This window comes from Hippocampus comes, unplaced genomic scaffold (genome assembly GCF_001891065.2).
Source record: "Hippocampus comes isolate QL1 unplaced genomic scaffold, H_comes_QL1_v1.1 scaffold51, whole genome shotgun sequence".
Lineage (NCBI taxonomy): Eukaryota > Metazoa > Chordata > Actinopteri > Syngnathiformes > Syngnathidae > Hippocampus > Hippocampus comes.
This window is the reverse complement of record NW_017805497.1, coordinates 412368-433794: the sequence shown is the minus strand read 5'-3', so window position 1 is coordinate 433794 and position 21427 is coordinate 412368. Positions and strand designations below refer to the sequence as shown.

At 41.1% G+C, this 21427-nt stretch overlaps 2 protein-coding genes across 4 annotated transcripts; both read left to right on the top strand.

The window, feature by feature from the left end:
- The first annotated feature begins 66 nt into the window (after window positions 1–66).
- Window positions 67–6092, top strand: smim14 (small integral membrane protein 14). 2 transcript variants are annotated; one of them, XM_019876686.1, is made up of 5 exons: window positions 67–207; window positions 1748–1841; window positions 3999–4047; window positions 4129–4289; window positions 5281–6092. In XM_019876686.1, exons 2-5 carry the CDS (start codon window positions 1767–1769, stop codon window positions 5317–5319), a joined length of 324 nt encoding a protein of 107 aa, XP_019732245.1. In that variant the 5' UTR covers window positions 67–207; window positions 1748–1766; the 3' UTR covers window positions 5320–6092. The 2 variants fall into 2 exon arrangements, with proteins under 2 accessions (XP_019732245.1, XP_019732247.1); XM_019876688.1 differs by lacking the exon at window positions 67–207 and adding an exon at window positions 266–483.
- A 1812-nt stretch (window positions 6093–7904) lies between these two features.
- On the top strand, window positions 7905–21426 carry ugdh (UDP-glucose 6-dehydrogenase). 2 transcript variants are annotated; one of them, XM_019876655.1, is made up of 24 exons: window positions 7905–8232; window positions 8313–8394; window positions 8860–9336; window positions 9419–9570; window positions 9911–9947; window positions 10033–10100; window positions 10177–10238; window positions 10333–10483; window positions 10619–10696; window positions 10826–10987; window positions 11190–11335; window positions 12327–12462; window positions 12579–12679; window positions 15925–16087; window positions 17299–17400; window positions 17481–17681; window positions 17761–17958; window positions 18222–18369; window positions 18901–18995; window positions 19077–19207; window positions 19388–19527; window positions 19709–19800; window positions 19892–20002; window positions 20935–21426. In XM_019876655.1, the coding sequence occupies exons 1-24, from the start codon at window positions 8161–8163 to the stop codon at window positions 21043–21045; spliced, it is 3216 nt and encodes a 1071-aa protein (XP_019732214.1). In that variant the 5' UTR covers window positions 7905–8160; the 3' UTR covers window positions 21046–21426. The 2 variants fall into 2 exon arrangements, with proteins under 2 accessions (XP_019732214.1, XP_019732213.1); XM_019876654.1 differs by lacking the exons at window positions 7905–8232; window positions 8313–8394; window positions 8860–9336; ... (8 more) ...; window positions 12327–12462; window positions 12579–12679 and adding an exon at window positions 14596–14704 and having other exon boundaries at window positions 15926–16087.
- The last annotated feature ends 1 nt before the right edge of the window (window position 21427 follows it).

The window sequence follows — 21427 nt, the reverse complement described above, 5'->3', positions numbered from 1 at the left end:
TTTTGTTTTCACTTTTCTCCTCCTTCCGCCCTTCGTTCCGGGTTTTCGGATGGACGGCGTAAAGAATGACAACTTTGCTCACATACAGTAAACAAACGTTGCAGTGATGTGACACATCAAACCAATTTTCTTCAATGTGCGTGCCCCGAACTCGGAAGCTCCTTGCTACACTGAAAGTGTGCACCCTGCTCTTATTCCAAGTCCAAAGTAAGTTGGACCCCGGTTTTCTTCATCCCCGCGTCTGTTCTTGTTTAATCATCATTTAAAGGTCCACAGACCACATTTTGTTAGGGGTTGCCCAGCTGTTTTCTTCGTCTTGCTAAGCTAGCAAGACCTTGTTCATTGGAAAATGAGTTTGAACTTGAATTATTTTGTATGTGCTCAAACCACGTTGACTATTTAGCGATACCGAGCAGGACTCTTTCCCGTATTGTTTCCACATGGACTGGTGATTTTGCAGCCGTATCCTCCCTCGAATATACCGTAAGTCGTTAAAATAATAATAATAATTATTAGAATTGAAACATACACTCGCCGGATGTTATATTCAGTACACCTGCACCTGCTAAATATGCTCCCCGGTGACTGGATGGTTGGATGCGTAGATGCAGTTGAAACCAGAAGTTGACAAATACAGTACTACAGATTCTGTCGTGACTTCCTCAAAATGTATTTTCTGGACCTTTTACATTTCCAATTGAAAACCCCTGCTATAGAACATTTGAAAGACAACGTTTCCCCCTTGACTGTCTTAGGAAATTACACTAAACCCTGTCCAAACATGAAAGTTGTACAGTTTGGCCTCAAGGAGGTATGTTGATCTGAAGCTCAAAGAATGAGCTAAGTTTAACTTGGGTAGTTGGTGGAAATTATTATCCAATTAAAGCAGGTGGGCATTCATTCTCCATGAGCACCTCTCCCTCCATTGACAATTGGTTTCAGATGGGTCCATCTGCAACCTCACATTCACATCGTGCATCAACACCCCTTGGCACGCCAACGAGATGATTCGATATGCATGTTGACGCATGGGGTGCACTGCGGTTCAAGGACAGTACATTTTCAAATGTAACTATTGAAGTTTTTTCTTTTAAAATCGATTTTCTGATTCAAATCGCTTTGTGTTACATTCCTAATATTCAAAATCCTGCTTCACTGAGTCCAGGTTCTCTGTTAAAGGCAAAAACATGTAACGCAGCTTCTTTGTGAGTTATTTTGATGTGTGCTGTGTAAAATGGGCTCTTGTCTTTGCAATGAGGTCAGAACAACATCGAAATATGTGTCATGCATTGTGCACCTAGCCGACCAAAGATAAAGATTCCAGGCATGGGTTCTTATCCATCTAAGCATTATTGTGTTTTGTTGCCATTTGGTGAGCTACGGTACATCTGGAGAACAGGACCGACTTCTTCATTTCCTGTTTTCACTTGGGGCCTTATTAGAAAAACGCATTGAAAAAGATCGTGAGTAATATCCTTTTTAAATGGAATTAACTTCCTACTGGTTTCCCCAAGACCACAATGAATAAAAAGTGTAGAATGACACATTGTGATCAAGCGTCTAAAAAGTAATTGTTACAGAGCTTGTACAGTATGCTGACGCTTCCTAACTCAGCAGTCTCCTCCCCCGATTTGTGTTTGTGTGTCTGGCACAATTAGAGTGCACTGCTCTGACAAGCAGGAGTTTTGGGTTTCTGCTTCCAGTATTTTTGTCTGTCCTGTTAGGACTATTTCTGCTTTGTACTCAGGTCACATAGCTCTAAAGACATGGCAGAAGGAGGCTTTGACCCTTGTGAATGCATCTGCAACACTGAGTACGCAATGAGGCGCCTCATTAACCTGGTAAGTTTTGGAACTTTAATTAGATCTCGATTTAGCAGATTGGATTAGGACGAAACTAAGGGGTTGCCATAAAACAAAGTGCAATAAAACAAAGTATATCTGTAGTATGGAGAAGAAAAGAAGAAAAGCTAAATGAAATCATCACAAAGGAGAAACAAATGGGATGGTGCCAAGACAAACTGAGCCAACATCCTGGTTCCTGCTCAATGATTACCTTGAGGGCTGCGATAAGATGTGGATTTTACATTGTCTTAGCAAAAATTGGTTTTAAAGAAAGTTATACTGTTAGAGGATGACATTTTAAAACATTTCCATTGAGTATATTGACAAATATACTAAGTGTGTGGTTATTTTCCATGCGACTTTGTCAGCCTGTACAGGTGTAACTTGTATGGTTAGATGCAACTGGATTGAAGACGCTCCGAGGCAATTTGTATTGCTTGTAGAAGGGTGTTGTCCCAAAAGAAAATACAGTGGAATCTTTGAAGAGGAAATTAGCAATTCAAGAATCAAACTCGTGCCCTCACGAAGCTTGAACATGAAGTTTTAACATTTGTCACAGTCATACAAGGGTAAAACTAAGTTGACCATTGTAATATTTCTGCATAAGTCAAAAAACATTTTGGGGAAAATACTGCATGGTACAGTATGTCTAAAAGAAAAAAAAAATCCAAGGTTGGTTCAAAACATCATATATTACATCAACATGTTTTGAGACTACTCTATAGAATGCAATAGAAGCAATGCAGTTTTAAAAATGATACCCAAATAATTATTTTAGCAAGCAGTTATGTCATGATGCAACATGTGGACTAATGACTTAGCTGTTGTCATTCTTGCATCTGCCAGGCAACTTAAAATGGTGAGGAGCTTAACTTTGTTTTAGTGTTAGATCATAGCGTGGCTAACCTCTCTGTACACTTGTATGGCAGTTAATGATGTTAAAATTTCACTTAAACATTGCCTGTACATGCTGCAATTGGCTGGTGGCCAATTTAGGGGTAGACACCGCCTCTCACCCAATGCAGCTCATTCGCAACCCTGATGAGGACAAGCGACATGGAAAGTTGATAAAGTATTACAATACAATACAATACATCCTGATTTATATAGCGCTTTCACAACAGCCGCAGCTGTAACAAAGCGTTTAACAAAACCATTAACATAAAAGTAAAATAATAAACACAACACATAACATAAAACACGGACAGTCGTGCAATCCTAACCACCTTTCCCTGATACGCTTTGTTGTTTAAAGCAGTTTGAGATGAAAAATGAGAGAAAGTGTCTGCAGTGGATCAGAGACGTCATGCTCAAAATGTGCACACGTCGGCTACAAGCTAAGTTTCCAAGTCAACAAGAAGCTGTCGCATCCATTGACCAAAAAAGAGATTGGTTCACTTCTCCTGTCCCATGTAAATCCATTTCAATTCAATTCCACTGAACAAAAAGGGCTGTGAAAACTGCTGCCCATTACAGGCGCAAAAAACACAAGCACTCCGAGGGCTGTCCATCACCGCCAGTCAAATGGCGCCGACATTCCTCCCAATCAAAATCTATGCTGGTACATGCGTGCTACCGAGAAGGCACAACCACCAAGCACAGATTCTTCTCCTTTGACGAATGGCGTGGCCAAAAAAAAAAAAAAAAACGCTGAAAACAGCCCACAACAGGTCCACACTACGAAACACCAAACACCATGTGACAAAACAAAAGACAAAAACAACAAAAAAGCAAGGCTCTTGAAGAGCACTTGCCAACGGCTGCCTACTTGGGCGCCATCTTGGGGGGGGGGTTTATTGGTGATGCCCTGTATTTATCTATTGATTGAGAAGACCTCCTTTGTCAACCAGCATCATAGAATATTTTTGAGTACTGTATTGGGAACACACTAATGCATTCTTTTAAGATAATGTAAAAATAATAACATGGTACCGAGAGCAATATGTATTAGGATGTATCAAACCTCCATTTTTTGCCAAGTATTTGCTTTTTCCTTCTTACCAGTCTTAACCTTGTTTCCATGTGGTGAAAGTCATTCCTGCAAAACATTTTGTTGTGTCCAAAATACTGTCTCTGAAGTGGTAATCCAAGTGAAGAACCATCCAAGTATTCTTGCTTTTTTCTGTTTCATTCAGTCCATCGTTTCTCTTCCAGCTCCGAAATTCTCAGTCTTACTGCACAGACACAGAGTGCCCTTTGGAAAGTGCGTATGACACCTTCATGCATGCTTATTTCAATGATGGCGTGTAGAATAGGGCCAGAGCATTGTGTGTTTGTTTTCCAGTACCTGGGCCAAGCGGAGGGTCACTCCATGATTGGGAAGAACTGACCCTCCCATTTATGGTGATTGGATGGATGGTCCTTGCTCTAATCCTCTTCTCGCTGCGCCCTTCTTCTCTCAGAGGTGGTCCCGCTTCCACTGACAAACCCACCGAACCCCATAATGTAAGTTTTACTCCATATCTGTAATTACTATGAAAGAGTGCACGTGTCACTCTGTTTCATGTTATTCAATGTCTGTTTTACAGCGTAATATCGGATTAATCTCGATCTAAGGATGAACTCATTACTTTGTACACATTCGTGACACCGGTGTTTCCCAACTAAATGTTTTATGTTCAAAAAAATTCACAACACGCAACCAAAAATGATTGCAAAAAGTTTGAATTAATGACGATATCATTTCAATTTACTCACAAATGTACTTGCTCATGTAAAACCGAAGCCTGTTAATTGGAACACAAATTTGTTACATGAATGGCAACGGATGCAAAGGCTGATTTGTATAATCTGCCATCTAGTGGAAGAGCATTTAATTGTTCTGCCTATTACTACTGTATATGTTGTCTTGATGAGCGGAAAATGTATTATTAATAATCAATAGCATTTGGGATTTTTTTTTATAACAATCATGGATAAAGGTTTTTGAACTGCATAGGACACTGCTGTCAGTGTGTACACTTAAATAGGAAGAGTACACAGGTTGTGGATGGAGGACAGAGCGGTGAAATAGGGTAAAGTGCTCATCTATGCTGTTTTTTTTTTTTTTTTTTTTTAATATTTTATCTCCCCTAGCCAGAACAATTGAGAACAAATACCTCTTAACTTTGAAATAAGTGTGAGCGACATCTTTTTGGTACTGTTGTTTTAAAATTGTATTTATGTCCGAACTTGGACTGGGCCATGCCGAAACAGCTGAAGAATTTTGCCACTCAAAAATGATTGACCTCATTTTAATACAAATTGTAAAGGTTTGGAATTGGATCAACAGGAGCACAAACATAAATCCAATTGAATTAAACAGTTCTGAAGACATATTGATACTGTGAAACTGAGAAATTATGAATCCAGAATGTACTTGTGAGCATAATTCGGTAAAGAAGCATATCCACAACCACCCTGAAGGAATATTGGCCATTTTTGTGTTGTGTTGCAGAGAGGTGGAAGAGAACCACCAGCGCCACCTGTTGACTAGGAGAGGGAATCTAGCAGTCCTCAACTGGAGATAGACATTGACCCCAAGTGTGTTGCTGTGGCACAGATAACACCCATGGCAGCCTTCATTAAAAGATATTTTTCCTATTTTTACTCAGTTCTAATTCCAGTGTGTTTTGGATATTGTAATTGCTGGCACTGGGCCAAAACCACATGTCAAAATTCGAGTGAATGTACTATGCTATCTATCGGTCAGTCCACATTTGTACGTACCCTTTTTTTTTTTTAAACGATTTATGACTACTCTAAAGAGTTGAAAATGGCTTGCACTCTTTGACAGTGCAATGTTAATGGTAAAACAAACATGCCGTCTTTTTGATGTCAGAGGAAGTGATGATTTTGAGGTACAAGGATTCCATTCAATGATCTCCCTCACTAGAACCTTACTGAAGCTCATGCTTTTTTTTTTTTTAGGTCAGTCCGTCAATGTCCAAATATGAAAACAAATTAGACACCATATGGATGTATTGTATGAATGTATGCATACTATACCCGTAATTACTTGTCTAATGATCAGTTTTTGAATGTGTTATGTTACTGAAGTTTGTTACTGAAATGAAGGACACACCGTATTTATGTCACTCATTGAAAGCAAGTCCATGAATCTATCAGTTAAGATACTCCCATTGGATACATGTTTTGTGTAATCAAATTACTGTAACTACCGTATACAGTGGATAATCATAAAATGATTTTCATTGAAAATGTTTAATTAATAATTAAACATTACCTATGTTTGGACATACAGCCTCACATGCCGTGTTGTACTTTTTAATTTACTACAATTATTTTGCATTTTAGCGTGAGGGGGTGAGTCTTGCACGGATATACTTCCGTAGAGTCTTGTTAAAAAGTTTACTCAAGAACAATATTTTTGTCTGAAATTGTACATTGTACACTAATCCAGCGCTCTCCTCTCTCCGGCACATCTGTCGTGATCATGGGTACTACACTTCAGTGGTACAATGTGATAACTAAAACCAACCACAGCTGCATACAAAGTACATAAAGTACAAATCTGTACAAATCAGACATTAAAAAAAAAATTGAGACAATAAAAACACCACAATAAAACAACGCGGAGTATCGTGATGAGTCGAAAGCATAAACCAAGAAGCCAGCATTTTCAATGGCAGTTTCAGGTGTAAAAATTAAATGTGTAGATATCGGGGCGGGTGGCCCGGTGATCCAGTGGTTAGCGTGTCGACCTCACAGTGCAGAGGTCATGAGTTTGACCCCGGCTCCGGCCTTCCTGTGTGGAGTTTGCATGTTTTTCCCGTGCCTGTGTGGGTTTTCGCCGGGTACTCCGGTTCCCTCCCACATTCCAAAAAATGCATGGCAGGCTGATTGAACGCTCAAAAAAATTGTCCCTAGGTGTGAGTGTGAGCGCGGATGGTCGTTCGTCTCTGTGTGCCCTGCGATTGGCTGGCAACCGGTTCAGGGTGTCCCCTGCCTACTGCCTGAAGACAACTTGAATAGGCTCCAGCATGCCCCACGACCCCTGTGAGGATAAAGTGGATCAGAAAATGGATGGATGGATATCAGGGCGACAAACGGCGAAGCGGCAGGATTCCCATTCTGTCTCCCTCCGTTGGTCATTGTTTATGTTCCTTTGGACGGGATGCATCTGGGAAAGTAAATTCCTTGTTTGTTTTACATATTTGGCTAATAAATCAGATTCTGATAATCACTTCTATGAAGTTTTCTTTATATGCTTCAATTATCCTTGCAGCAAAGTGAAGTTCAGGTATTGTTCTGGGAACCGAGCATAAACATTAGTAGTGCCCAGTGTTCCCTTAGGCCAGTGCGCCCGAGTACTGTGGGTCCCTCCCCATTGCATGCGTCAAGTAAATTGAGAAATTGTCTGAAAAATTGTGTATCCCCTGAGATTTTTCTCACCAACACAAAAAATGTCATCACACTAATGCAGTGGTTCTTAACCTTGTTAGAGGTACCGAACCCAACCAGTTCATCTGCACATTCACCGAACCCTTTATTAGTGAAAAAAAATATGTATTTTTTGTTACAAATTCAAGACATAAAAAACGCATTTATTAAAAACAAAAAATACACAATTAGTACAAGTATAAAGTATAAGTTTTTTGATTGTGCACAAAATGAACCAGCTAGTAATGGCCAAGCGGGCATGTCATAACTTCTGTAATTGACGTGTTGAGTCGGGTGTGTCTTAACCTCCATGGCAGAGCCTCTGTCGAACCCCTGAGACTGATGCACGGAACCCCAAGGGTTCGATCGAATCCAGGTTAAGAACCACTGCACTAATGTTTGGGTTACGGCGCCACATATTTTTTTTCCCCCCACATAAAAGCTACATCGTATGAAAAACGTACACTGACGTCAAACACAAGTAGAGTCAGTCGCCATTGAAAAGTGTTTGTGACCCTTTTAATTGCGCGTTAAAAGATCGATATTAGGTCATTCCACCGTCAATAACCATCGCATTTGGTAAATAAATGTGACGTCACTAAATTCAGCATAAATCTGAAGGGAAAAAAAGGAAAGACCGGAAATGAAACACGCATGCTTATTGAGAAACCGGAAACTGCGTCTCCCTAGGTTACCGTCAACAAAATAGTACCTCCACCCGAGCTTTACGTTTAATGTATCCATCTGTTATCCAATCCGCTTCCTCTGATCAAATAGTCATTTTATATTTGCAGAAACGACTATATGTAGAGTGATAGTACAGTAGTGGTAAAGCATATGAGAACTCTGGGCGGTCCTTGTCGACTTGTTGCTGCTGGCAAAACGTAACGAGCATGCTAAATCCTAGCAAAGAAGCCTGATTATCGTTTCAGACATGACGAATCAAGCATTCGACATTCTTGCTTACTCGCAGAGTCCCAAAACAACAAAAAGAACAACGTTCCAGGTCAAGGGTGCACTATGCTTTGATTACCACGCATGGAAAATGGACTCGGGTGACTTAACCTACTTGCTGTGTCTTTGCAGGATGAACTTGAAGCTGCTCTCAACGTCAGAGCTAGAAAAACAACACTTTTGTATTCAGGAGATCTGGATGAGGATGGCGACGGTAAGATGTATTGAATAACATGAGAGATAACACCGTTTGTTCTTACAAACTACACTCAGTGACAGGACTATGCACGAACTGGACTCATGAATGTCTAAAATGGTTTGAGTTCAGATTCTATGTCTTCTTGGGTTTTTGTTTGTTTATTTATTTATTTATTTTTTGCTACACACCCCTCACACTGACAAGATGAATGAAAGCATGCAACACCACTTCCAAAACATACTGTATGCTATTTATTGCATGCGTTGTTTTCATTGCATTGTTGAAAAGACTGTAACAGATGATAAACACATTTTAATACATTACCATTTGTCGAACTGTTTGCTCTCTTGATCAGCAGCAGTTTTTGTTTTTGGTTTTAGTATGCGATATAGATGGAGTAAAGGCGAATGTATATATATATATATATATATTTATTTATTTATATTATATGTAATTTTTAACATTTTCTGTTTGCCACAGATTTTTTGGGCAACCTCCTTAAATCAAGAAGAAACAGGTCTGATGCATTCAAAGCCAGCAAGACTAAAAGCCAAATCAACGACTTTGACTTCTCTGATGATGATGAAAAACAAGGGACGAAAAATAGGACTTCCTTCTTGAAATCCCTGAAAAGACTTTCTGTGGAGGGAGATCTGATTGCACCACAGCATGAACACGAGACTTTAAACAGTTGTCAGTTATCCAGTGAAGGTGACATAGGGCACAAAAAGAATGCTGTCAAATTGGCGAGCCATTGTCCTCCACGAGACAACTCTAGTACATCGCTGTTATCCCAGTCAGATGATGTTCCTCTGGACTTGCCCTTTCCTTTCCACAGCAGTACATCTCCAGCACCAATTAGGCCTGAGAGTAGAGCAGACATCAATGGTAACACAGGTTGTGAAGAAAGCTTCCGGACTTCATTAGACACTGACCTTAAATGTGTGACAACTACTGGTCAGTTTACGCAATTTCCCTGCAAATACTTTACATTTAAAGGTAGACATGTTCACCTTTTCCATTATGCATATATATGCAGGTATTGAGCGGGAGACACCCAAACCCAAACCAAGACAAAGGACATTGGGACTGAACATCCACGTGACAGAGAAAACCGAAACGTCTCCACCAGCTCCCATCACTGACATCTCAACTCCTGAAAAGATTACAACAAGGAGCTGCAGTCCCCATGTGCGTCATTTTACATCTTACATAGGCGTGTTCCCTTTCTATCATTGTCCGTCATCCTGTCTCTAAGGTTTACGAAATAGAAGGAACCACAAAGCAGTGCAGTTCTCCATCACTGAAAACCACAACGGGAAAAATGATAGATGGAATCGCTGAGTAATGATCAATTAAATGTATTTTATTTTTCATAACAGATATCATATGCTCATTGCTGATAAACATTGATAAATGAAAACCTTAACAGAACAACAAAGAAATAGTCTAATGTTATGTGAGGCACATATGATCTTTTCATGTCATCAAATGTATGTATGTGTCAAAAATATCTTGTCGTGTTTGTTAGTTGACAGATGGACACTGTGCTGGGTCATGCGCTTCAAGTGAGTCATCAAACATCATTACCACATTTTAAATGGATGATGTACCACGCAGCATTTTATTATTTGTATGTCTCTTTCGATTTAGATAGCTTCACTTTAGGTGATGCCAAAGAACAACAGAGGGAAGACTCCACATCGGTGAAAGAGTCTAACGTAAGACGTTATGTTACGATGTTGTTTTGATGTTCTTCATCTTTTCTGTTTAATAAGGTTACTCTTCCTTTTTCAGCAAGAGTCAGGAGAACACTACGTTGCTCTAGTCACTCCAGTTCCAAACAAATCTGATATCCGGTCAGTAATGCTATCTTACCTACGGTATGCCGATATATTAGTGAAAAAGCTTTGTGACTTCAGTGTCTTTCATTTTTTTTTTTATATCATTCAGGGCACCGAGTTCTCAGTCTCAGAGACGCAACACTGTGCGCGCCAAAAAGGTTGAATCAAAGTACCTGGGATCCCTCAAAATTCTGGATTGTAAAATTTCCCCAAATTGTCAACCACAAGCTGTCGATTCTCTAAGGGCCACTGTTTACCAGGTGAGTGGGACAATGACGTCTCTTGCCTTTTTCAAGAAGAGCTCCCGAGTGCACCGCCTATTTGTATTCGTCTCTGAAGAAGGCAGCAGGACATTGGGTGTCACTCTGTTCATATGTTATTTGTATTCCTCCAAGGAATGGCTCAGAAAGAAAAAGGAAAAGTCCTCAGAGAACTTAAACAAAGAGAGGATTCTGCAAGAACAAAACAAACAGGTGAGCAGCTGAGAAGATAAGAACCTCTCAGCACAGTGGACCATCTCTACCAACCTACGGTAAAACAAAATCGTGGTAAATGTTGTCATTTTAAACACACAGCTAACTTTGTTCCCCCAAACCAAACAGAGAGAAGAAGAAAAAAAGAAAGGTGCTGCCAATTCATACGAGGCTTGGAAAGAAAAGAAAGATGAGATGCTCAAAGCAAAAACAAAGGAAGACAAACATAGGTTGAGGGAAGAGCAAAAAGCGGTGGAAGAGGTACAGGAAAAAAGGAAAGCGGCTGAACAGGTACTATGTTTAAGAATCACGCATAACTTTCACAGACGGAAGACAAAAGTGAAGGCAGCAAGCTCCAACCTTCACACAGTCATGAATTGTGAAGCATTTTCACCAGAGTATTAAAAATGATCTTTATATTTCAAAATCATGGGGAAAAAAAAACCCAATGTCCCAATTATTCTGGATCTAATTGTAAGGGATGCCACGGCAGGTGTTTCATCAATGGAAGCGTGAGCATGATGACGTACTGCGAGAAAAGTGTCGACAACAAAAAGCAACCGAGAAGAAGCTTGCACTGAAGAAACACGAGGAGGAGGAAGAAAGAAAGACAGCCAGCAAGTCTGCTTTTTCGGACTGGTAAGTTCAGAGCATTGCCCATGTGAAATATCTCTCCGCAAGGAAATATTAAGGGTAACGGTGAAGAAAGATAAGAAGCAAGTTGAACAAATCATGTAGATGATACTGTCACCAATCTGAAACATCGTTCCTTATTCACACTTGGATGATCGTGGAAGGTGCTGTGAGGGTCATGCTTTTTTAAAAACTTTTCCAAGGCTTTGAATTGGATCCAATCTGTTGTGCTAGGTGAGAAGCTGCGTCGGATGGGTGTGTCATCACCCTTTTGGCTGCGTGCGGTCAGAGACAATTGACAATCATGCGTGTGGGCTCTTTGAGGTGAACAATGAGGAGCTTGCTCTCGTCGTTCGCTTCAAAGAGCCGGCCGGCTTGAACAGCTGTTTTGTTCAAAACCGACGCAGTCTATCTAGCAAAGGACAGGCATGTATCACAAAGCGCAAGATCGAAATCGAACAAGAGAATTCCTGCTTGCATTAGAGGCTAAAATTGAGAAGTGCTGGCAATCCGTACTGGAGTCTACCTGCACACTTTGGAGAACACAGAGCTGGTGGACGACTTGTGGACTGGTACGGTAGGAAAACGTCTTGTCCTCAACACTAGCAAAAGCTATTTTTTAGTCCTGCTCTATCACAGGTTTCAGAACGTCTTGGCCTCCATTGCATACTTCACTGTGCAAGGTTCTGCCACAAGATTTCACCAGTGGCCGAGTCTCAGCCACTAGTTTTGCAGCGATTCCGCATACAAATATACGACGTGGCGTTGTCGCAAATTGTAGTCTATCAGACGCACAGAAGCTTTCACATAGACTAAAAATACATTTCAAGTCAAGTACAACTTTATTGTCAAATGCGCTGTATGTGCAACATACAGCACAGATGAATTTCCCTCCCTCTCAACCAGACACAAGAGGAGCCGCTGCGGGTGCCCGCGCCGCCATCAATTTCCAGGTTTAAGCTGGCATTGACCGTAACCCATGTGATTGTTTTCCTAGGTGCGAAAAGAAGACAGATGCCCTGTACAAAAAAGTCACGATAAAACGCCAGGAAAACAAGAATAAAGCTGAGGAGAATCGATATATCCAAGAGGAGAAGGATAAAATGGCTGTCGAGATGTTTGAACAGTGGCTGGTATGTAGTTTCTTACCTGAATTGAGATCAACTCCTTGTATGACTTCTCACGTTATTGCAAAAATGTGTGACTGTCTGGGAGCACTTTAATGGATTTATTTTCTATTTAAAAACAGGCAAAGAAGGAGATCCAACAAAAGCGACAGAGAGAAGAAAAGCGACTCCAAGTGATACTGCGAGACAGTCCGCCCCCACCATGGAGCCCTCCCAATAAAACCATTCAATTTCGAAAATAACATTTGAAACGTGAGATGTCCATGCGGAGTTAAATTTCATGCAAATGACTTGGGGTCAATGCATGATGACTGGCTGTTGACCAGTCAAGAGTGTAACTGAAAAAAGCTCCTGCCACTCCAAAACGGGTAATTGGATGCATATAGTTTGATTTGAATATTTAGAATACAGACTAAAAAGTGGTCCATTTTATTCTGGATTTTCATGTCAATATAAAATAGAACCGTAAGACATCACAGAAATGGATTAGGTTGGTTTCATAGTGTTTATCTAATTTCAGTTTTGTTTGTCTTTACCCCAAGAAATATTTCCCAAAATAAAATGTATCAATTGAGGACAGCGGGGTAGTCATATGCAAGGTTTCCTACAGTGCCACATAAGCTTGCCAGGCAGTGTGTGTGTGTGTGTGTGTGTGTGTGTGTGTGTGTGTGTGTGTGTGTGTGTGTGTGTGTGTGTGTGGCAGGGTTCACCCTTAACCAGTCGATAGCCAATTGCTGGCTAAAGACAGAAGCAACCATTCACACTCGCATTCCCAACATGCATGTTTCTGGAATGTGGGAAGAAGCTGGAGTACATGAAGAAAACAAGCAAACACTTCACAAGAAGGCGGAGGCTCGCATTTGAACTCACAACCTCTGGACTGAGAGGCGTTGTGCTAACCAGTCGTTTCCTCATATTCTGCAGGGGAATTAACAGTTATTTCCGCTGATGTATGAAGGATGCCATCAGAGCAACCTGATTGGATTCTTTGGTGTCATGATCTTTCAGAGATGTGATGCAATAGGGAGAGTGTGTCACAAAGAGTCTGTTTCAGTCCAAGTTTAGTCTGTCGGAAATTCATCCACAACTTCAGAAAAAACACAGGGTGAGGCAAAAAGTCAGGCTGTTGACTCACTGGGACAGAACATTCCGTCATAAAGGGCGAGGCAATATAAGAGGGCACTAATGGTACTCGTCTACCTAGTAACATGATGGGTGGAGGAAGTGTTACGTTTTGTACAGTAGGGTGGTGAGGATAATTGAAACCAGGTGCGAGAAAGAAGAGTTGGGGTTGTTGTACACGAGACAGGAAGCTGACATGGCTGCCACACAAAGAGAAGGGACAGCAAACGCTTTGTAAACCCAACAAAAAAAAGAGACCACAATTACACTTTTAATATTTTACATCTTTTCTGTTTTTCAGTTCCGTGACACCATCTGGGGTGGGGGTGAAAATTTTATAAAATGGGGTACCGGTACTCGCATATGTTCTGCATTAGCGAGTAACGTTCCACATTATCGAGTACCGTTGTAACATCAGTTGACACCCAGTGTGTGTTTATGTTTCATAACACGTTGTGACCATTAGTTGTACTGGAAACAATGACATTTTGTTTGAGTATGAGTGTGCACGAGTTTAGTATGAGACTGGTCTTTACATGTCATGTAATGTAGAGTTCACACGTGCAAATTTACATCGGTGCTGCTCCGCAAACGAGCATTTGCTCCGGAGCAAATATTTAAACCACCTCCCTGAGGTGGGTTAAATTTGCTCTGGAGTAAGCTGTTTTCAGGAGTTACACGGTGTAACTTTGCACGTGTGAACGCTCTACTGCGGTAGCCCCGACGTAGCACCTGAGCAAATGTTGCCGTGTAAACCCCCCTTAAGATGTATTGAAACGTTCTAAGTTCAAATCATGTATTTATTTATTTTTTTCATAACAACTGCTCAAGCTGGAATTGAACCCCGTACCTCTACACTGTGCAGTCTACGCGCTATTAACCACTGTCCACCGGGCCGCTCCCAGTCGTTGTTTTACGCTTAAAATCCACAAAAAGGAACTATACGTGCGAAGGTACGGCAATTGTACGAAACGATGTGCGTTTACACTGAAAATCTACAAACAGGAAGCGGTCGTGCGTGGGTACGTCAGTTTACGTCACTTTACGTTTGTAACAGAGCTGACAGAGCCGCTTCTCTTCAGTGGAGGGAATTGAAACGTTTGGCTTGTTGAACTCCTATTGAAAGGTAAGCTTACTCGTTGAGTGTTGCCTGTATTATCAAGTCTTCTTCTTTTATCGTTACTGTTTTTTTAATGCATCATTAACTTTCATCTCGTCACGCGTGTCTTCGAGACATTGTAGAAGACAAGTATAAAAAAAATCTTGAAGTTTGTTGTCGTGTTGGCAGAGGTAAAATAAGGTTGTCTTGGTCAAGCTAGACATCTTGCTACCTCAGACATTCACTTTATATGTGACATATACTGTGAATATTTGTGAACCGGCCCGAGTGAAGGTGTTGGTCATCGGTCGTGGTTGACTCGGGCAGAGGTTCCAAGTATGAATTGGGGGGGTGGAGGTGTGGGGTGGGGGGGGGTGTAATGAAAGGCTCTTTATCTGACCAGGCTTTCACGGTTCGACTGGCACTGTTGGTGGGATTTAGGTGCAAGCAGTAAAATTGGCAGAAATCAAGCAGATTAAGTCCCGTCCCGACTAAATTTCATTTGAGTCATCACAAATAGTAAATCAAGTCATTCAAGCTTGCTCAGTAAATGTGGAGTGATTGTAATTTTTTTTCCACAGATTATGAGAAGTATATTCAATACAATTAAATCCAGATATAGGTAATTTTATAACCCAACATATTTTTATGAGTTGTATTTTCTGTGATCTTTTTTATTACGTGTATTTATCCAAAAATGGAATTAATATAGACTGCAATGAAAAGACTAAAAGATTAATAATAGAAAAATCTAACAAATATTTCGTGGCCAAATTAATCCTGTCAAAATATCTGGCAGTACTGTGTTTATGAAATGCGGTACAATACACCTTTTATATCGACAATATACTATATTGTTTATCTATAATAGCTCATCAAGTGGAAAAAATGGCATAGCTAAGAATTGAACGTCCCTCCAAAACTGATGAAAATACGAACGAAAACCGGTCAGGGAGATTGTCAAGAGGCTGACAGCAATACTGAAGGTTCTGCAGAAAATTCAACCTGGCTGCTAGTACACGTAACAACAATCTACTGCCTTTCTCATATGTCAGGATATATTATAGTCTCAGCTATAATCAAATGAGAGATCAAATGTCAGGATAAAGTATTGCGATAGCTTTCCTCTCACCCATTTGCCCACTTTTTCAAACTCTGTCTCTATTACACCTTCATTTGGTTGCTGGAAATAAAATGAATGAAATGAAATCCTGAACTCTCCCTTCCACCCCTCCCTTTCATACACAGATGTTCCAAATAAAGAGGATATGTTGCATTGGTGCTGGCTATGTGGGAGGCCCAACATGTAGTGTGATTGCCCAAATGTGTCCAGAGATCACAGTGACTGTGGTTGATATCAACGACTCCCGAATCAAAGCCTGGAACTCAGACACGCTTCCCATATACGAGGTATGGGGTCAACTTTATTTCATGGTGCAGTGCAACTTCCAGAGTTGTAGATACTACTTTCACTTTTGCTATAACAAGTTGTGCTTTAACTGCAGACTCGGAGTTTTAATTTGAGGTTATTTATATTGTGGGGGCGGGGGGGAGGACTGGGGACATGGAGATATGTTCAAGAACATATGGCACAGTAGGAAGGCTGCCTCATTCATGTCGGACTATCTGGATCTCCAAGTCTGTGCCTAAATTGATCTTAACACTTTTGTATAGGTGTAATAGGTTTCGCTGTAGTGGTGCCCCTCTCATGAATTCATTATTTATGATTGATTGTGATATTGTATGTTGATGTGTTTAAAAAAACATTGTTGGAATTGCACTGTCATTGTCGATAATTCCACCTGGTTAGGCACTTAAAAATACTTTGCATGTTTGTTATTTTAAAGCTCTGAAAGGGATGAACAGCATTCATATGGCTTTTAAGCATATTTGCTGTTATTTACCCTTTTGGATAAATGTAGTAAACATACCTGTACTGGTGACAGTACTTGCAAGTACTTCTTTGCTTTTGCTAATACGTTTTTGGACTCGCATTTTGAACTGACCAGCCAGCTGATTTTTTTTTTTCAGTTTTTTTTTCCAGTTCTATGGCCATCGCATTAATCTTGCCCCTCTGTAGTTGTATAACAAAAATGTAAAAAGCCAAAGGAGAAAAAAATAGGTAATCCTTTAGAGGCTCAATGATCTTAAGTCTCACAAGATGAGCGTTTGGACCCCCAGATTTTGTTGGTTGAACTCCAAATTGTACGACTTTATGAGCGTTGGACTGTCTTGGGTAAAAGGTGTGGTATCAAGAGCTATACAATAACCCGCTTGGTGAGGTTTAAATATTCGTCATCCAGGTAAGTGGCATGCACGTCAACTGCTGATAAGGAGCATTTGCACGCCAAGCTTCCTTTGCCTTTATTGCCTTACCCGATGTGAAAGGTTTCAGCTCATTGTGGTTGCTAGGTGTGGTCAGAAACGTTGAGCTGGACAGAATTTTAGAGGGGCTTCGGTTGAGTAACTGTCAGCATGCAACCGTTTGTGACCAGAGTATTTCAACACTGCGCTGAAAAAAACTGTTCCAGATGGCTCATTGTTGGAGTTAGATCATCATGACGAGTGTGCGGTTGTTACGCCCCAGTTCATAAAAACGATCTTTGTTTCTCACCCCACAGCCTGGCCTGAAAGATGTGGTTGAATCATGCCGAGGGAGGAACTTATTTTTCTCCACAGACATTGACTCAGCCATCAGGGACGCTGACCTTGTTTTTATCTCTGTGAGTTTTCCATTCACACCCATCCAAACACACACAATTCTCAGCATCTGCACTTCAAACTAACGAGAACCTCAATGTAGGTAAACACCCCCACCAAGACCTACGGCATGGGGAAGGGCCGTGCCGCAGACCTCAAGTTCATTGAAGCCTGCGCTCGGAGGATTGTGGAGGTGTCTGATGGCTACAAGATTGTCACAGAGAAGAGCACTGTCCCCGTGCGAGCTGCCGAGAGTATTCGACGGATCTTTGACGCCAACACCAAGCCCAGCCTCAACCTACATGTGTGTATTATTAGTATTTATTATTGTTGCAAGTTGGTCTTCTGCTCTCCTATGTTCTCACGATACACCTCTGTTTTAGGTGCTGTCCAACCCAGAGTTCCTTGCAGAGGGAACGGCAGTAAAGAATCTGAAAGAGCCCGACCGTGTCCTGATTGGAGGAGATGAAACGGCGGAGGGTCAAAAGGCAGTCAAAGCGTTATGTGCCGTGTATGAAAACTGGGTGCCCAAGGCCAAAATCATCACCACCAACACGTGGTCGTCAGAGCTGTCCAAACTGGTGGGTAAATAATAATTAGAAATAATAATAATAATAATCATCGAATTAAAGTGGGATATAGCGTGGTAGTGAGTGGTAAATATGTCTGCCTCACCATTCTGAGATTTGTGTTTTGAAACTGTGTTCCTGCATTCCTGACAGAAAGTCTGAAATTGTAGTGAGTAGTGATAGATGCTGGTTCACATTCTCCTCCTTAGAATCTTGATAAGAGCTGCTACTTATTTATCATTTTGTGTCACCTTCGAATAACTTGGTGTATGCAGGCAGCCAATGCATTCCTGGCACAGCGAATCAGCAGCATCAACAGTATCAGCGCGCTGTGTGAGGCTACCGGGGCTGATGTGGAGGAGGTCGCCACGGCCATTGGCATGGACCAGCGAATTGGCAGCAAGTTTCTCAAAGCCAGCGTGGGTAAGAGAGGCTGCGCCATGAACTTTTTGAAACGTGAAATTAAGAAAAGTTTGGCGGTTTTGTGGAAGCGTAATATTCACAGGCAAGTCTCATTAAATGTTTGAGGTACAACAATCACCATGCAGGGCATCACGTTTTACTTTTTTATTGGCGTGTCTTCAACACTAAATAGGGCCGGTTTCAACAGGAAACCACTTGTTGATACATATTGAACAATAGCTGAACCTTGACCTCTGATTTTCAAACTATTTATCCATCAATTTGTTGTTTATATACAATAATAAACTGAGCTGGGTTTACAGTCATAAAGGCCTTCTGATGAAAAGCCATAAAAACAATTATGACATGTGATTAAAAATGGGTCACAGATCAGCTGCAAAGTCTCTTGGAATCTGTTCTGTGACGTGGGCCGACTTTGACGTTCTTCAAATGTGGGAACAATTTTTCCAAATTGGAAGAAATAATGCGGCCAATTCGATTGTTGCAATTATAAAGCCTTTAATCATTGTACACGTCTTGTATCTCCTCCAGGTTTTGGTGGAAGCTGTTTCCAGAAGGATGTGCTCAATCTGGTGTATCTGTGTGAGGCCCTCAACCTGCCAGAGGTGGCCTCCTACTGGCAACAGGCGAGGACAGCAAAGCTTCTAATTGTATGCTCTTTATGCCTCTTGGAAGTAATTTTATTCTTATCCCCCCAATCCCATCAGGTGATAGATATGAATGAGTACCAAAGGCGGCGGTTTGCCTGCAGGATCATCGACTGCCTCTTCAACACAGTGACAGGCAAAAAAATTGCTCTGCTCGGTTTCTCTTTCAAAAAAGACACAGGTGACACAAGGTCCGTTCCCTACCTACGCCCTTGTATACGTTCATACGTTAATCATAAACTTGCTATTGTACGTCTGTGTTTGGAGAAAACTGGTTCTTTCAACCTCAACACATATTAACTTTGGAAGTACAAGATTCTACTGCCACCTTCTCTGATCACTTCCTGCTGTGTGTGTGTGTGCAACCTCAGAGAATCATCCAGTATTTACATATCCAAATATCTGATGGACGAAGGGGCCAAACTATTCATCTACGACCCCAAAGTTCTTAAAGGGCAAATCATTCAGGACTTATCTCATCCCAGCATCTCAGAAGACAAGCCAGAAAGAGGTAAAAGTATATGCTACGTGTGACGTTGGTGTCTGCTAAAATGCACTGCACAATGGATTATCTCCTTTAATTGTAATTATGGAATCGAATGATATCATCAATTCTGTCCTCCTGCTTACAGCAATATGTTGGCTCATAAATATCCATTACTGTAATAACTAACTGGAAAATGCTGACTCAGTTTCAGAGCTAGTGACTGTGACCACTGACCCTTACGAGGCTTGCCAGAGCGCACATGCTTTAGTCATCTGTACCGAGTGGGACATGTTTAAGGTCAGTAATTTTTTTTTTTTTTTTTTACTTGCTGCCTATAATTAAAAAATGTTTAAAAATAGTTTTAGTCACCCTTTTCATGTCACTAAAGGAGCTGGACTATGAGAAGATTTACAAAAAGATGCTGAAGCCGGCCTTTATATTTGACGGTCGCAGAGTGTTGGACCACCTTCACGCACACCTCCAGGACATCGGCTTCCAGGTGAGAAACAAGTCAGGCACTGCTGCATTAGCATGATAGAATGCAGTACAACCTCTGAGGTTCAGCACACTCCACGGAAATCATCCAATTCTAAACTGTCACCATCTTAAAATCATCATGTCAAAATATGCCATATAACTGTTACAGGTGAGCTTAATTTGACCTTCTCTTAACTTTTGAATCGGCCTGTCCAACTGTTTAATGTCAAGTCAAATTTAATATGCCATATAACTGTTACAGGTGAGCTTAATTTGACCTTCTCTTAACTTTTGAATCGGCCTGTCCAACTGTTTAATGTCAAGTCAAATTTAATATGCCATATAACTGTTACAGGTGAGCTTAATTTGACCTTCTCTTAACTTTTGAATCGGCCTGTCCAACTGTTTAATGTCAAGTCAAATTTATACATATATAAATCACCCTCTTCACAAGTCTCCTAAAGGGCTCCGAAAGCCCACAGCTGACAAATATTAACATCCCCTGATGTAATACCCATCCATCCATTTTCCAATCCGCTTGTCCTCACAAAGAGTCGCAGGCGTGCTGGAGCCTATCCCAGCTGTCTTCGGGCAATAGGCGGGGAACACCCTGAATTGGTTGCCAACCAATCACAGGGCACACATTGACGAACAACCATTCGCGCTCACACCCACACCAAGAGTCAATTTAGAGTGTATTCCATTATGGACATCCATGCATGTTTCTGGAATGTGGGAGGAAGCCGGACTACCCGGAGAAAACCCACGCAGGCACAGGGAGAACATGCAAACTCCACAGGAAGGCCGGAGCCGAATCGTAACCTGCACCTCTGCACTGTGAGGCGGGCGTGCTAACGAATCGACCACTGTGCCACCATTTCCAAATATACAGCTGTTAAAAACATGAGCTGCTACTGTAACTTCAACTAAATCTTAGTTTTTTTTCCTCTGCAGATCGAGACCATCGGAAAAAAAGTAGTGGCAACACGGATCCCCTATACCCCTGCTGCTGTATGTCCTCGCATTGAGGCCAGCGAGCCTCCGGCCAAAAAAGCCAAAGTCTAAAACTGTTGGCACGCAACACATTCCTCCCTCAACCTTTTAATTGGACTCTGTCAAATCCTGCCTTATCTAAAGCAAGCCATACCAGCCATGTGACTTATGACTCTGCCATAATAGGCTGACGAGTTCAATCTTTAGGCTCAAATTTTGACTTATCAAGTTATGGTTCAACCTGTCCAAACACACAAATGGTTTATTGAATACACTAGTATTAATCACGCAGTTTTTCATGTAGTTCAGCATGTCTTGCCTTAGTGTATGTACTTTTTACAGCCACATTCCAAATGTTTTTAAAACCTCTATTTTTTATAAATCATAATGCTGTATGTGGCCCCTGTATCTGACTGAAAAGGCCAATGCAATAAAATGTCAACAAGTCCTGAAT